This window comes from Cynoglossus semilaevis, chromosome 14 (assembly GCF_000523025.1).
Source record: "Cynoglossus semilaevis isolate Cse_v1.0 chromosome 14, Cse_v1.0, whole genome shotgun sequence".
Lineage (NCBI taxonomy): Eukaryota > Metazoa > Chordata > Actinopteri > Pleuronectiformes > Cynoglossidae > Cynoglossus > Cynoglossus semilaevis.
This window is the reverse complement of record NC_024320.1, coordinates 4,840,971-4,857,640: the sequence shown is the minus strand read 5'-3', so window position 1 is coordinate 4,857,640 and position 16,670 is coordinate 4,840,971. Positions and strand designations below refer to the sequence as shown.

At 39.2% G+C, this 16,670-nt stretch overlaps 2 protein-coding genes and 1 long non-coding RNA gene across 3 annotated transcripts in view; 2 read left to right on the top strand and 1 right to left on the bottom strand.

Annotated features, from left to right (window-relative positions):
• Nucleotides 1-370: 370 nt before the first annotated feature.
• Nucleotides 371-15,637, bottom strand: LOC103389257 (uncharacterized). Its single transcript, XR_522583.3, has 3 exons — nucleotides 15,046-15,637; nucleotides 6,315-6,399; nucleotides 371-891 (listed from the first exon to the last, which is right to left on the bottom strand). It is a non-coding gene; the product is annotated as an uncharacterized LOC103389257 (long non-coding RNA).
• Nucleotides 915-3,188, top strand: LOC103389256 (trace amine-associated receptor 13c-like). Its single transcript, XM_008324593.3, has one exon. The coding sequence runs from the start codon at nucleotides 2,053-2,055 to the stop codon at nucleotides 3,049-3,051; it is 999 nt and encodes a 332-aa protein (XP_008322815.1). The 5' UTR covers nucleotides 915-2,052; the 3' UTR covers nucleotides 3,052-3,188.
• Nucleotides 7,962-16,670, top strand: part of LOC103389258 (vascular endothelial growth factor C-like) — an 11,641-nt gene continuing 2,932 nt past the window's right edge. Inside the window, exons 1-5 of the mRNA XM_008324594.3 lie at nucleotides 7,962-8,689; nucleotides 12,553-12,802; nucleotides 12,988-13,178; nucleotides 15,631-15,761; nucleotides 15,840-15,943. Coding sequence (XP_008322816.1) covers nucleotides 8,588-8,689; nucleotides 12,553-12,802; nucleotides 12,988-13,178; nucleotides 15,631-15,761; nucleotides 15,840-15,943 — 778 coding nt within the window. The 5' untranslated portion in view covers nucleotides 7,962-8,587. The remainder of the gene's footprint in view (nucleotides 8,690-12,552; nucleotides 12,803-12,987; nucleotides 13,179-15,630; nucleotides 15,762-15,839; nucleotides 15,944-16,670) is intronic.

Genomic DNA, 16,670 nt, shown 5'->3' with positions numbered 1-16,670 from the left:
ACAAAAGCTCTCAGATCAAATTAAAGTTTCTCACCAACTCCTCGTCGGAGCTCAGTGTCTCATTAGCAAATGTCTGTGTTCCCACCTGTGGGGCAACAGATCTAAGGTGCTAAAACAAACATAGGCCCTAATGATGCAACAGTGGGCAACGGTACAACAACAAACAAAAAAACACTGAAGAAAAAAACATCATGAAAAAAAGGGAGCTTTATCATTCAGGTTCATTGTAACTGCATTGTTGTTAGTTATTAAAAGTTAAACATTTGTCTTTAAAATTGTCTGATCAACCAACTTAACTCTATGCTGTATACAGTATATAAATATATAGAAATAAATATATATAAATTAATACATTTGTATTTTTTAACGTAAGAGACTTTTTCTGGAGACTGGACAAAAACAGGAAATATGGTTTTGTTATACAAAAACAAAGAAATTGCTAAAAGTAATAACGTATGTACTGTAATATCAAAGTGTATAACATCACAGTTATTAATGATTATTAATAAAGACCAGAATTAAGGACATCTACTGGAGACTGGACAGGGGAGGAAAAGAGAAGGCTGGGGTGCGGTGGAGGGTCTGGGTGATAGGACACGGGAAGGTGAAAACAATGAAGAAGACAGAGGCCATCTGGCCCAAGTCTCTGTGATCGGTTCTTACTACAAATGACAGTTCTGCCCTCGCTAACCAATGATTCCACCACTAGTTCCAATTCCAGCAGCTCCTGTTGCTAATTCCATAGTTCTGTTTCAGAGGGGATAGACGGCGAGTGAAGAAGGAACAAGGCTGGAACTTCTGGTCGTGTGCTGATCTTTGAAGGTGGATGGTACCAACTTCAACATCTGAAGCATCCACCTCACCCACAACCTCTCTCTGTGTATCAGGCATCTAGAAGAGACGAGCACATGTGAACCATGACATCAGAACTAGTGAAGGTAGTTCAGCTGCAGTTGACCTGGTGAAGGGAACCTTGGTGAAGGCAGGAAATGGGAGGTCCACGCTGTCAACAAATGACTTCGACTTATGACCTATTTTTGTGTTATTTAGGCTTTAACCAAGTCAGGCTTTAAGTACTGACTTTGGTAATAGCCTATGGGCTAATGGACTGCACTAAAAAGCCACTGGAGAATTCTTATTTAAAATCATAGATAAACAACAATGAACACTGTTGAACAAAGGCCTAACCTGATCAACGGTGGTTGTACATGATGATTATCTGTCTGGAACGCCACCAACCACCAATGGAATCACACTCCAAAACTCCATGTCTTATGCAAAATACATTTCATATAACATTTGAGTTAGAGCTGTAGTGTAAACGAGAACATATTAATATAAACAGACTTAAGGGGCGGGGGGCACAACATGAACGCACTATTTGTTGCAGCACAAAAACATGTCACAAACAGAATATTGCTTCTCTGTTTTTCTGGTGATGGTTGTGCGGACATGCTTTGGGAAAGAAACAGGTTCTGTGGCCGGGTGAGGTTACATTTTATTATCTGAAATCTTAAATAGATTGAGTAAAAACTGGGGTTCTGCAGCATGTGGCTACATGTAATTAGCTCTCTGACATGACACTGCTCCTAGACTGACACTCTCAGATCCATGCTCCCTAGTTTGCAGCTTGTGTTTAAGAAATTGAGCAGTAAATGTCCTTTTTAAAGTCAAATGCACCAAACACAGGAGCAACAGGGGAGAGACTGAGGTGTGTTCCTGTATAGAAGTAGTTTGTTTTATTTTCTGGTTTTATACGATCAAAATGGTCAGTTTGTAACATGGAAGAACTTGTCTGTCTTTCTGCCTCATAAGGAACACGTCAGTTACTTTTTTGGACATAAATGTAAAAATAGAAAGTCTGAAATAATGATGATGATAATGATGATGATGGTGATGATGATGGTGATGATGATGGTGATGGTGATGGTGATGATGTTAGATATTGCATCAGACAGGAGGTGTTTTGTTTTTGTTTGACGAGCAGGATAAGTAACTGGTGACACTTAGAAGGAGTCTTGTGTCCTCCTTATCTCCTCCTCCTCCTCTTAAATGGAGGACACTCAGGGCACTCCTCTCTGCTTCCCTAACCTCAACTCCTCCTGCAGGAGGCTGGTGCTGCGGCCATACTCTGAGACCGTCCTCCTGTACATGCTGCTGGCCTGCATCTCCCTGCTCACCATGACCCTCAATCTGTTTGTCATCATCTCCATTGGCCACTTCAGGCAGCTGCAAACGCCCACCAACATCCTGCTCCTCTCCCTGGCTGTCTCTGACCTCCTGGTGGGGCTGCTGGTGATGCCCATCGAGAGCCTGCGTTACATGGAGACGTGCTGGCTGCTGGGGAAGCTGATGTGTGCTCTGACTCCGTTGCTCTCCTACTGCCTGGTCTCTGTGTCTCTGGGCAACATGGTGCTCATCTCCATCGACCGTTATGTGGCCATCTGTGAACCCCTCCTCTACTCCTCTAAGGTCACACTCACTAAGGTGAAGATCTCTGTTGGCTCCTGCTGGGTCTGCTCACTCCTCTACAATGGCCTGATCCTCATGGACCACCTGACGTGGCCCGACCGATTCAACTCCTGCCAGGGAGAGTGCGTGGTGGTCCTTAGCCACATCTTGGGCACCGTTGACCTCTTTGTCACGTTCATCGGCCCCTGTACCATCATGGTGGTTCTGTACATGAGAGTCTTCTTGGCTGCTCTGTCTCAGATGCGCCTGATTCACACACGGAGATCTGCTGCTGTTGGCACCACCAACAACAACACTGTGTTGGTCAAAGTGTCAGAGATGAAGGCGGCCAGAACTCTGGGGATCCTAATCACCGTCTTTCTCATCTGTGTCTGTCCCTACTTCTACCCTTCCCTGGTAGGCAGTAACACCTCCAACAGTTTGTCCTACTTCGCAGCTCTGTCCTGGCTCCTCTTAATCAACTCCTGCATAAACCCTCTCATCTACGTCTCCTTCTACCCCTGGTTCAGAAAATCTGTCAGGCTCATCCTGACGCTGGAGGTTCTGAAGCCTCATTGTCGAGAGCCTAGGATTTTGTGATTTAAATCTAAAGATATTGTCTTTGCCTCATTCAGAAGCCAACCCCACTTTATGTTGAATATTTGAACCTACTGACGTCTGACAGTTACATGTGATGCACTCATCATCATTACTAACAACAAAAATACATTTTTCACATAAATAATCCACTTATTAAAATGAATGGAAAAGGAAATTCACTAATATATTTCTAAAATAATTTACTTTGAATTTATGGCCTTAGTCTTATTTCTGTATTTAGTTTTATTATTTTAGTTATTCACGTACAAATACAATGTAAAATTAAAATACAATGGTTATAAAGTTTTATTTCCATGTAAGTCCTTTTTTCTTTTTCATGTAATGAAATCTAATTATCTTTTGTTTATATCTTTGTATTTTTTTTACATGAAAACACTTTTCTCACTAAAAATGTCTTTGTTCTGTTCTTCTTTTTTCTTCTTTCTTTCTAATCTCTAAACTTTAAATGTAAAATTACCTTATGCATGTTTTATGATCTAATATCTTTAACATGTATTTGTTTTACTGTAGCAAATTGTTGGTGTCTGTTTTCTGCCCAAAACGCCATATATGTGTGGGTTTGTGTTATATATATATATGTGTGTGTGTGTGTGTGTGCAATAACAACAAAGTGAGGCTGCTGAACTGTAGATAAATAAATAAATAAAATGTAAGTCATTAAATATAACAGTGGTTGTATCCATTTAAATAAAACGGGAACCATCAGATTATGTGCTGTTTGTTGTTTGTTGTGTGGTTCATTAAATATTTAACTAAACTATGAGTGCATTAGTGTGATTGCTTCTCTCTTTGTATAAATGTCTTCAATAAAATTATGCTGACTTAACCGGGGGCAACATATTTACTCACCGTTATTTTTGTTTCAGAAGGAATGTTTGATTATATTTCCACAAATATAATCCATGCAGTTTCTGACAGAATGTGACAAAGGATTATATAATTTCCATGAGCTTTTAAGTACAAAACATACAAATACACAATCCAAAGTAATGTAGTGAATATCTTAGTAGACATCAATAAAGAGAAAACAAATCTAGAAATTGTTCCGATTAAGTCATAATTGTTATGAAAATGTTTACGTAAAAAGTAAAGTAAGCAGATTTTTACCTCGGTACAATATTTTGTATTTCTATTGTTTATGACGCAAGCTCTCATCAGCTCTACCTTAATATGGATGTAAAACTTAAAACATATATTAAGAAATTGATTATAGTCATGTTTCGAACTGAATATGTCATTAATTAGTTATTAATAAAATAAGTTATTAATAACCAGTGACCAAGTCTGAAATCTGGCGTACTGCTACGGTGTGTTAGTCAGCAGGTGGCGCCATTTACCTTTAACATCGTCAACCCACCTAATGACGAAAAAACAAAATATTGCATATCTTTCATCGCAAGTAGAAATACTACATAAGTACACTAGCTTTATGCTCTGTAAGTTTAGGAAAACATTTTTCTTTCTTGTTGTGTTTTCTCCTTTTACTGTTTTTACTTTTTCTGTCTTCTTGGTGTCTAAATTGAGGACACAAAGAAGGCAGAAAAATGTTATGTTCCAAAAATGTGCCTTTTCTATCGTCTGCTTTAAGAAAAAACTCAAACTTTTAAACATTTGAGAGTGTACATCTCATGTCCATTTTGTGCTTTGGCAATTTTCTTACTCAATTTTTAATTTGTTTTTTGTTTTAGTTTAGCTTCAGTAGTATGTTTCTTGTCTAATTGTCTTCTGTATTTGAATTGTTTATCTCTCTAACCCATCTAACTTATTTTATTTAATCAATTTGTTATTGCCATTTTGCTTTTATTATCATTCATCGTTATTGTCAAAATACAGAATACTGAACAGCATTCTCTGTACACTGAGTTGAGGTGGTTGGAGTCAGTTATCTCACTAATGTCATTTCTTTGGTCTCTAAACAAACTGTTGATCTTCTTACATAAAGACCTGTCGGCAGCTGTCCTTGTTCCCATGGTCACCCACTGTCTTCCCATGAGGACATTACGTGCAACGCTCCCTCACCAGACAGTCATAATGTCTGTGCGCTTCAATTAAAGGTACAATATGATGCTTTTTTTTAATTGGCAGAATTAGAAGATATGACCTGAAACTGATTGAATTGATTTATCTTCAGTTTAACTATAGCTTTACAGCTTTACAGATTTACAAAACTAATATACTTTAGTACTTATACATAGAGTATATACTTTAGTATTTATACATTTATACTTTAGTATAGACACATACTTTAGTACTTATACATACATTCTGTATGTGTGTGTGTATATATATATATATATATATAAATGCTGACATGGATACCCTGGATACCGTGGCTTTTGATACATCGCAATGTGCAATCAATGAAGACTGGCAGATTTGACACCAGGCTGGTCAAATTTAGCCATGAAACCTCCAACACTAAATTGGCCAGTGTTTCAGTTTCATTGTCCAACCCCTGTGTGTATATATATATATATATATAAAACAATCAATAACTTTCGTTCAACTACTGCTTTCTATGAGCATTAGGCCAACACTCTAACCAATAGCTTAATGATGCTAACCATAGCATAACACTAGGGCTGTTATGCTACGCCTACCATTATTCATGCTAAGAAGTTTGAGTGCAATGACAAAATGTTTGTTTTTTTTTTTTGCATTTTTACAACGTATTACATCCCAAGGCTATAACTGTGATATTGGTCGGTTAGCATTTTTAGCAACATCACTTTTTAAGGCATTGTAAAACATTAACCAATGTTGTCTTGATGACTTGTAGTCGATACTTCTGCTCTAAAGAGAATCATACTCCAGCCTTTAGCTCTGCTTCTTGTCACAGAACAGGTCTCTTAAAGCCTCACACCTCCTGACCCCCTCCCTATTATCTCTGAATTCTCCTGCTCCGGACTCATGATGAAATGCAGTAAGCAATGAGTGGAATGTGGAATTGGGTTGCACGGATTTCAACACACACAGCTCTACTGCAAGCACACACTTGCCACACAGTGCATGTGCAATTGTGCGTCTTTAATCCCTCGGAAAAGGCTGGCAGTGACTGGCCCTCAATAATGGGATGTTTTGTCATTCCAGCATTCCCAGACACACCTCTCCTAACTGTGTCCTCCCCTCTCTCCTTCTTTCTCTGCTTCTCTACTTCTTTGCCCTATTCTTGTGTAATTTTAGTTTCATTGTTCTTTCGACTGCTTTGGCATTAATATGAGTACACATATGAAGCGCCTCACCTCTTCTCACCCTGGCCTCCTCCACCACACGTAGCCTTGAGGCAGTGTTGTTACAGAGGTACGTCAAGTTTGTCTATCGCAGGTCCTTGAACAGACAAACAAAGAGAATTATGTCTATCTGCATCATTTTTAATAACCTTTACGTGCATATATATTTATATCTGTTCACTGTTTTATTAGTTAAAATAACAAAACATGATGAACTGTACAATTAACTTTTTTTTTTAATAAAAGTTCCTGATTACGGGTTAAAAGTTGGTTGTTGTTTTTGTTGGGTTTTTTTTAATTATTCATTTCAAAGTTTGAGAGGTAGAATTTGATCATTCATTCATCATTTTTAATTAAAAACATGAAGGTACATTTTTGGACAGCGCTAGCTGTCAAAATCAGGATGTCATCCATGTACCAATTGACCTAAAATTTAAAAAGGACCGCAAAAATGTGTGTATGTGCACGTTGTCTTCAGATGCGAACTCTCTCTGCCCCATGTGCACATTTTTGCCTGCCGGCTCTAGCTTTAAAACTCCTGGAGACCTGTAACAGTGGTTTCTTAATATTGAGTGATACGCTAACACAGATGCTAGCCAATTTTAGCTATGACAGTAATGTTCCTTTCTTTAGATTTCCATAACAACTTTTGAGGAGCTGTTCTAACATAAAAGCTTGCTAATGTTCGCTTTGGTTTCTGTTCATTTGGACTTTAAAATGTACAGGTTCTAGCCTAAAGAGTGTCATGATAGTTTGTCCGGACAGTTAAATGGAAAGAAAACTAGAGCTTTAACGTCTTCACAAATAAAACAACAATATCTGCTAATGACAAAATGAATGTGTTAAATTGCAATGTATTAGAATAAATGGTCAACCTTGCTGTTTTTTAATGTTCAATGTTCTATGATTTCAACATCTGAATAATGCTCACTGATCACTGGACATAAACCAGAAAAAGAAAGCAAAGACATTAGCAGCTTCTGTGAAAGGTTCCTGCATTCATCTCCACTGGCCTGAAACACACACACACACACACACAAAATTGGATGGCAGCTGCTCCTGTGACGTGGAATTACAAAGATGAAGATGAGGAATGTGTGAGAAACGGAAGAGTGATAAAGGACGTGGGCGGACAGTCAGGATTTTTTACAACTGTCAGTTAAACCTGCCAGCAGTATCTGGAGGAGGGGCTGCGTCTGTGTCTGTGTGTGTGTCTGTGTGTGTATCCTTGTGCGCACCACACACAGAGAACCTCTAAATACAAGAATCATCTTTCTCAAGACCCTTCACTCCACCCACCAGCAGACACAATCCTTCCTTTCTTCTTCCATGTTTCCCTCCTCATTCGCTCCAGGAGGACATCCATGAGCAGGATAATGTTCCCTATGTTTGGACAAGAATTCAAAAACTGTCTTTTTTTCTATAAACCTGCTTCCTTTCAATTAAAACCAAAGACATTATGTAAAAAAGAGAGACGCAGAGACAGCGAGAGAGAGAGAGAGAGACAGACAGACAGACAGACAGATAGACAGACAGACATGTCGTCTGCCCTGAAGGTCTTCTGAGGAATAAACAGGAGACAGATAAAAAAAAGGAAAGAGAGCCATACAGACAGACGGAGAGAGGGAGTGAGTGCGGGAGAGAGAGGAGAGAGAGAGATAGGGGGATAAAGAGGGAAAGGGGAAAGAGAGAGGGAGGGAAGAACACAGCTGCTGTGTGAAGGGAGAATATAGATAAAGGAAAGAAAGGAGGTGTACTAGTGTGAAGGCTGAGGAGCACAACCAAGGCTGGAGGGGATAGGACAGATAAATGAGACCAGGAAAGACAAACAAAAAGGCTAACACTGAAGGAAAAAGACCAACTTTAAGCGGAACAAAGAAGAAAACTAACGAAAACAAAGATCGATTCTACAATTTTTAGAACATCCCACTTATGGCCAGGATGAAGGGGCAACAGAAGAGGAGACACGTCCTTTGAGGAAGGAGGAACTTCCACTCAAAAGGGGGCTGTTGTTTGAAACCCCGGGACAAGACAATTTCTGAAATCATGATTTATTCACCAGAATTCCCAAAGTCAAACAACCTGCGGAGTAAGAGCTATTTCGTCCCAGGATAGAACGAAGACAGGAGAGAAGTTAAACCTGAGCAGTCTGTGAGATCTTCCTTCTCCTCCTCATCCTCACTCTCTTCACCTTTCACTCCCCTCACTTATAACCCCCTATCCTTAAGACCACCTTCCTCAACTGCCCCTTATAACCCCTCACCTCACTTCTCCGTCTCCTCACTATGTGGAGATCAGCATTGCTCCTATGGATACTTAATATTGCCACCTTGTGTTCAGGACAGGACTACGCAGACTATTACTCCCCTGGAGACATGGGAACCCAGGTGAGAGCTTTGCCTTCTCCATCGGTTGATGCAAACATGGTGTGAACCAAAGCCAAGGCTTCTGGTTCACATGGGGACTGTCTGGGTTCACATTGGTGCAAAGGCCTAAAGTGGTCAAATAGTAACTTGTAATAAAGTACTACCATGTAAATACCAAGTTCAAATATTCAATTTTTGTTCTTAAAATATACATTTCAGACAACAAATTGACATTTTAAAGAACCTTTAGGTTTTTGAAAAAAAGTAAACTCTTTTTAAAATCAGATTTTTGTTTCTTAATAAAACATTCTATTAACATCCTTTGTTATTTCTACTCATTTTGTTTTATTAACAGATCAAATTTGTTGCTATGTCATGCCTCAAGCATTTTATATCGCGTTGCATTAATTAGCAACTCTGAATTAACATTCAGGTGAAAGAAATAATTACAGTTCTCGTCACATATTTTAAACTGAGAACTATTAGAAGTACTATCAGATTTTAATGTTGGCTTCACACCAATAACCCAATACCAGAAGTGGTACATCTTTGCAATGTATCTTTTCCATACAAATGTGCAGAAGCAGCTGTAGAGATATTCTTCAGGACAAACAAGGCAATTATTCACTCAATGAGCACCAAATTGGGTCAAATATTCTATTACAGAACAGAATTAAGTTCATGTGAAAATAAACTTTTTTTCCCCTGACCTACACCGATGCTACAAAACAAACATCAACGCAGTTTAAAAACTGTGGAAAGTTTTTGATGAGCAACACTGTATACATTTAACATACCTATATATGCAGGTGTTCATACAAATGGTGTTCAAATGAATGGTTCTATATTGTACCTGGAAGTACTTAATGTCAAGTAAATGAAAATTTAATCAAGCAATCCTTACATCAATATACACCTGAATGTTGAAAACAACAAAAGTGCTGAAGAAGACAAGCAGATTACAGGCTAGAATCAGTGGAGCACTGCATTACTCCACTGCATCAGGAACAGTAATGCCATTGAAATTGAGCATCATCTGTGATCCATAGCATCAGTTACAACTAGGGATGGTTCGATACAACTTTTTCATGTCTGGTAGCAACACTGCAACTTTGAGTATCTAACGATACCCATATCAATCCAATACCTTCTTTTCTCCTCCAGCATGCAACAGGCTGTTGTTGCTGAGGCAATAGTGTCCCTGTCGTTACCAATCAAAAGACATGCAGGTCAACATGCACTATTGGTTCCATTCACAACTAATGGGAAATAAAGGGCGAGCGTGCAAGTTAATAGGCCTAGTTTCTCGACCTAGTATCAGCAGACCGGTCACTTGGGTTTTCTAAAGATAACCATTAAAATAAAGTAAACAGAATATAAACTGTAGGACTAGAAATGAAAGGGAGGCCAAAACGAGATGTAAAGGTAAACAAGATGGCTGGTGGATGGACAGGGGAGGAGGAGAGAATGAGAAGATTAATGTCAAGGTTGATAACACCAAGGCCTGGTTTCTGTTCAGGTCATCACAGCACTGCCTCACAGCTTTTTCCTCCACAGACCAAAAAGTATTTAAAAAAACACATAGTAAGAAAAACCTAGTTCATACTCAGTGGCCCCTAGAGACTATTAGCTAGTCCAGTGGTTCTCCAACTGTTTCTACTCTGTACCACCTGAGAAAACCCTGATCTCTGTGAGTAGCACCATGATGACCAACATTAGAATACAGCAGCAGAGGCCTTCACTGTTAGCTTCCACCACAGGAGAGAGGTTTAGACAGATGTTTATGTTTAAATGTTGTATTAATTGTGCATGGTATGTTTCAGATTGATTCAATTGAAAATGTAAATGTGAAAATATGAATTTTCCATGCGTACCACAAGAGAGCGCTTGTGTACCACTGGTGATACACATACCACGGTTTGAGAACCACTGAGCTAGTCCACTACACCCTTGACATTGTCTTCTGCTTTTATGTGTGTGTAGAGGAACAGGAGTCATCCATCAAAAAGGCTGGAGAATCATTAGAAAGGTCGTCACACAGCAGGACTGATAACCACAACTAATTAGAAATTCTTCCATAGACACGGAAAAAAAGTCCTCTTGTTGCCCCGGTGTTACGCTGCACCAGAGTGCATCAGATGTGATCAGAAAGTTTTTATTTCATCACTTTTGCTTTAAGTGGAGCTTGAAGCTTTTTGGAAGTGTGTGGCAAAAGAAAACATGTTATGCTTCTCAAAGTCAAGGTTACTTCTTAAGTACAGTGCCCTACGATAGTCTCTCCCAATTCTGAGAAGCCATCATAAGCATTCATGAAAATGTGTATCACTTTTTTCACAAAGGGTTCACAGGAACCAGGATGATGGGAACCATCATGAGAATTGTGCCATTCTGTGAGTGATTCTTCAACATTGTGAAGCCCCCATGTAGTTTGCAACAATAAGTGTATGTGTAGGCGCGATGACACACAAACCCATAATAAACCAACAGTAGCCAACATGTTACAACACATTGGCAGCTGAGGCATGAACTGTTTATGCAGCTCAAAGCAACAAAACTGACGCTGGGAATTCTGTGGAATATAATAATTTTTCCTTTAAATGAAAGAAAACTTAACAGGGTGTTGAGTGGGTTTAAAAATAACATACTTTTCCTGAAATAAATTTTTCAAAAGAACACAATAATTTCTTATGACACTGTTAGATTTCAATGGTTTCAATCTCTCTGGTGCCTTCTGGTCTACTTCCACCAACACCTTTAGAATCCCCAACCCCAACACAAATAGACAGTTACATCCACATACATACATTTACATACACCAATTCAGGTCTGCTCCTCACAAACACCTCCAGTGTCTTCAAACACATTCCATCCAGCCCCAGTCTTCCTTGCACAAAAGCCCTTAGCAACAGGAAGTCTGGCCCCCACCTGGAATACCTTTTCCCAAACAAACTTCGTGACCACTCACTATTGGTCAGGATGCAATCTTTGCGGCATTGAAGGGAATATTTGCAAAGAGCTTTGAGGAATAGGCACTAAAATTGCCTTTTTTCAAGCACATCGTCTACCACTAGCATAGAGAAGAGGACAGTCTTCTTCTCTGTGTATTGGAGCTTGTTAAAAGTGACTGATCCATTACCACAGCAACATAGTCAGAAGCTGTATTTTAACTAAGCTTCTCGTGGATAACATATATCTGGTGTCAGCCCACAGGAGCTGAAACTGAAATTTTTTGCAGCCCTCTAGGCGGCAGGTCTGGGTCCTTTGATTAAGAACTACTGATCTAGACTCATGTCTTTATAGCTGGAACATGCATCCGACAGCATGACAGCTGATGTATTTGCTCTATCACTTCCTGGAAACAAAGCTCTATCCCTTTTCTTTTATACAGTATATGGTTTCATCCATCCATCCATCCATCCATTTTCATCCGCTTATCCGTTACTGGGTCGCGGGGGCAGCAGTCACCACCCAAATCACATTGCACCGTACCAACCCCCGAAACCTTCCTGTGGGTGGTGAGTCCACTGGAAGGTACCAACCGCCCTAACCGGGATTCGAACTTGCCCAGGAGGTGAACCCTGGGGTTCCGCACCAATGACAGAGACATTGCCTCTGGGCCAAAGCGCCACTATATGGTTTCATAATGTATATAATCTTTTTTTAACTGTTGATTTTTTTAACTATTGTTATCATATAATAACTCATTTATTAAGCCTGCTATGTAGTTGGCTACATAGCAGGCTATGTAGCCTAATACTGAAGGAGTTTTGTAGCCACAAAACTCCTTCAGTATTACTAGAGATTCATCAAATACAGGGTGAAAAAACAAGATCATTGTAATTAATAGTGCTACATGATTTTGTCTTGTCTTTGCTGCTTCCTAGTCTCCAGTGATGTCAGATGAGCAGCCCAGTTTTGAGACGGTAAAAAGTGTGGATCAGCTCCTACAGCTTTTGTATCCTGAATACAGTTTACTTCAGCACTGCCTGAGGAAGAAGTCATGGCAGTCCTCTTCCCCGACCTCCTCTTATGTTTCCAGCACCTCAGCGAGCCCTTTGGCCCACACTGGTGATGATGACCTGTGGGGTCGACCGAGACAAGAGGCTCTCTATAAAGTGGATGGGACTTTAGGAGGTAAACCATAACGCACAATGTTCTCATGGTCTACTAGTTGCAGGGGAGACAAAACAATGCAAAACAAACAAAAAGGGACTACATTGAGTAAAGCAGCTCAGCTGGAACTAATTATGGGAATAGTCATCAAAGATAGCTGTTTTTCTTCAGAACAAAGTCTGTTTCACAATCTGGTATGTTTCCAGTCATCCTCGAGGAGATCCAGAAGACCTCCTGCCAGCCCAGAGAAGTGTGCATCGAGGTGGCTAAAGAATACCCAGATTCCACCAGTCAGTTCTACCTCCCTCGATGTGTTGCACTGCACCGCTGTGGTGGATGCTGCACCAATGAGGCCTTTTATTGCACAAACACTAGCCACTCGCTTGTAAACAAAACAGTAAGTGCAGTACTTTCTCTTTACTTTGTCTAACTCTCAAATGTTCCTACCATGTTAGGCATGTCAGAGTTTCCTAACCCTCAGCTATAGCTCATGACCACACTTGCATTATCCTCAAACGCAACCGTGTGGGCTGCTCCGAGTGCTCGGCCACCTAGCATCAGCGTCTGTAAATGTACTCGTATCTCGAAGCAAAAATTTGCTCAGTGGCTTCCTCGTATTTCGAAATACTCGTATGTCGAGGTGCTTGTGTCTGCAGGTTCCACTGTATATGCATTGCTCCACATAGTGACTAAACAGTAAACGTTTTGGTGGCAGTTCATAACACACATTCTTTATACCTGTTTACAACATGTCATGCTGTAGTTGTTTTTTTCAATGTTCAATCCTAATCAGTATCGGACCGAAGATTGAGTCATCCATAGTTTTAGTGTAGTATAGTTAAGTATAACTTGGAATTTAACTTTGTACAATTTATGTCCTCAGTCTCTTACATCCATTTGACAGTTGTCAAAGTGTCAGCCAGCTTGTCATGTCTGTCTGTGTCTCCCTGTTTAATCAATATCGTAATATCACAGCAGCGTCTCGTTGTATTGTTGTCACATGTCACACCTGGTGCCCTGAGTATATATATGTCTTTCACTCAGTTTTCTCTTTGTCTCTTTGCCTTGTTTCACTCCCATCTTTGACATTTGCTTGGGGTAGCCCTGTCTGTCCTTCTCCTATGTCTGTTCTGGCTGCCTGGCTTTATTGTTTTGTTTTTTTTTTGTTTAGTTTCCCAACCCCATTTAGTTTATCTTATTTCTATACCTGCACCAGCTGTGCATTTGGACTGTTCCGAATTCCTGTCACTGGAGTGCTTCATTTGGGTATTAGCTTCGTCCCCTTGTGAAATTTGTCAGCCTTAGACTTACTTACTGGGCTTTAACCTCTGCACAACGAGGCAGGTCTGATGCAAGCTGGGCATCTGACCTGTTGAAACCTAGAATACTGGGCATTGAGATGTGTTTTAAGCTCCTGCAATGTGAGCAAATAAAGTGTATATAGACTAGGGGTATGTATTGGCAAGAATCTAGCAATAAGATACATATCACAACACAGGGGCAACTTTACAATACATATTGTGATATATTGTGATACTATAGACACGACTATATGTTGAGCTTTTTTAGCAATTGAAATGTAGGAAAATTATCAGCATAATAAACAAAATGCTTTTACATGCTAAACATGACATTAATACAATTGAAACAGGGACATCAACATTCGAAATTGCCAAAGAAGAAATGACAGCAAACTAAAATGATCCAACGCCATGAATATTTGCATAACAACTGTTAGTGTTGGACCCCTACATTCTTCAGTAAGACAACATATAGATAGATAGATAGATAGATAGATAGATAGATAGATAGATAGATAGATAGATAGATTAAGGGAAGTTCCTCATTGATTGTTGAGTACTGTCATACTAAGAATTTTATACAGCAGATACAAATTAAACAGATACAAAATAAAGCTTTTTCATCAAAAATAGAATTAAGAAATTAAATAGTGTTGCTTCTTCTAGGTAAGGCAAGTAAGAGTCCAGTTCGACATTCATATATTTTTACTATCAACATAAGTATGCATCATATGCTGTCTCTACTTCTGTCCTTTAAAGACAGTAGCGGCGGCGCCACTCGCGATTGGCGTTAGCTTCTTGCTAATTAGCGATCTTACCTCTGTTAGTTTACACTGTTCACAATGACACCGAAAGTACCACTGTGGGCTCAAAGGGAACATTCCTGTAAGAGCTTTAAGAAATGAGCTGCGACAAACAATAATAATGAGACCTAGCCGCTTAGCATGTAGCCGCCATGCTTACCAGAGTTTGGTCTCAGAGGGCTTACACGGTGAAACGGCTCGTGTCATCCAACAAAATATAGAACACCCGTTCTTAACAAGTAAAAAACTAACTAGACCGTGCCACAAAATGACGCAGTTCAGCTGACTCACTAATGGTAATTCTCTCATCAGGTTCTTGGTTCAGAGTGAGGGCATAATCACGAAAATAAGTCTGAAAGCTAGTGCAACTTCTTGTGGTGAGGCATTGTAACCACATTAAATAATATTTAGTAACAATGTCGCTTATAATTATAAAGAAAAAACACCTAAATATTAATACAGTGTGCTGTAGAATATTGATACAGTATCATGAACAAAATATTGCAATATATCGGCATATTGGTTTTCTTACACCCCTATTAAAAACTGTATATTAGAGCAACTATAAGTGGATGGACAACTGAATTATTGGATATACAGTGTGAGTCATTCTATGCGTTGAAACATGTTAAAATTTGGAATCTGATTCATATTTACAAATCAATAAACAGTTCATTTCAACATCCCCATGGTTAATATCATATTTTAATATTTTCTCTAATGTCTTCCTGTGTCTCTCTGTCAGCTGATGGAACTATCTCCTCCCAAAATGGACCGCACAGTGGTCATGGTAACCTTTGTCAACCACACTTCCTGCGAATGTATGTCCAAGCGACCGCTCCATTCCATCATCAGACGAGCTGCAACCAGTCGGCTGTGAGTGACACTTGTGTGGCTGGACCAACCTTGGTGCATCAGTGTTTGTTTGTGTTTATAATGTGTTTGTTTATGTAGGTGCTCTCCACCAGAAGTGCCCTGCACCTCAGGGTCATTGTGGGATTCGGTGAACTGTATGTGCGTCCCCATGATGGCTATAAACTACTCTGAGAGAGAGACAGGTGATGTTGTAATCATTCGTCTAGAAACTTTTTGACCTGATGCAACTGTGTTTTCCATTTTTTGCCAAATTATCCTTATGTGTAGCACACATATACATAGTTGGTGATGTTTAACATATAACAATATATTCAAAATTATCAACTGAAATCAATAAATAAGGTAAATTTTGTTGCCTTGGGATAAATTAAGGTTTCATTGTCTCCCCAACCGCCAGCAATCACACAAACATTGACGTTGGCTTGACAGGCCAATTCAACACCCACAAAATGCACTGAGAGACCAATCATTTTCTTAGTTTTCTGTTTTGGCTCTGGGCAAATATTTTATATATCATTTATTTATTAAAAATATAAATTATATTATATTATTATTATTATTATTATTATATACAGGACAGCTAGGTTTGACGAGCAACGACTCATAACCCACGAAACTAGATTTAGATTTTAAATGCTAAGCCTTGACTAAGAATTTGGACTTGAAATGGTTAAGTATTTGATCAAGAGGCAAAAACAAACTGGGTAAAATTGTTTTCATTGTCCCAAAGTTTTAATGAATTACAATTTTTATGATTTTTATATGCGATAAGTCAAAACTGAGTAGAACATGTTCTGCTTTTGTTACATGTCATCAAACATATATTCAGATACTCTAATCAGTACTTACCTACTTTTCCCCCTAAAGCTATGAAAACCGCCAACATTAAATCATTTTGAAAGAAAGAGA

Bases quoted from the DNA above. Each gene is read 5' to 3' on its own strand.
- LOC103389256 (XM_008324593.3), top strand. From the start codon at position 2,053: ATGGAGGACACTCAGGGCACTCCTCTCTGCTTCCCTAACCTCAACTCC.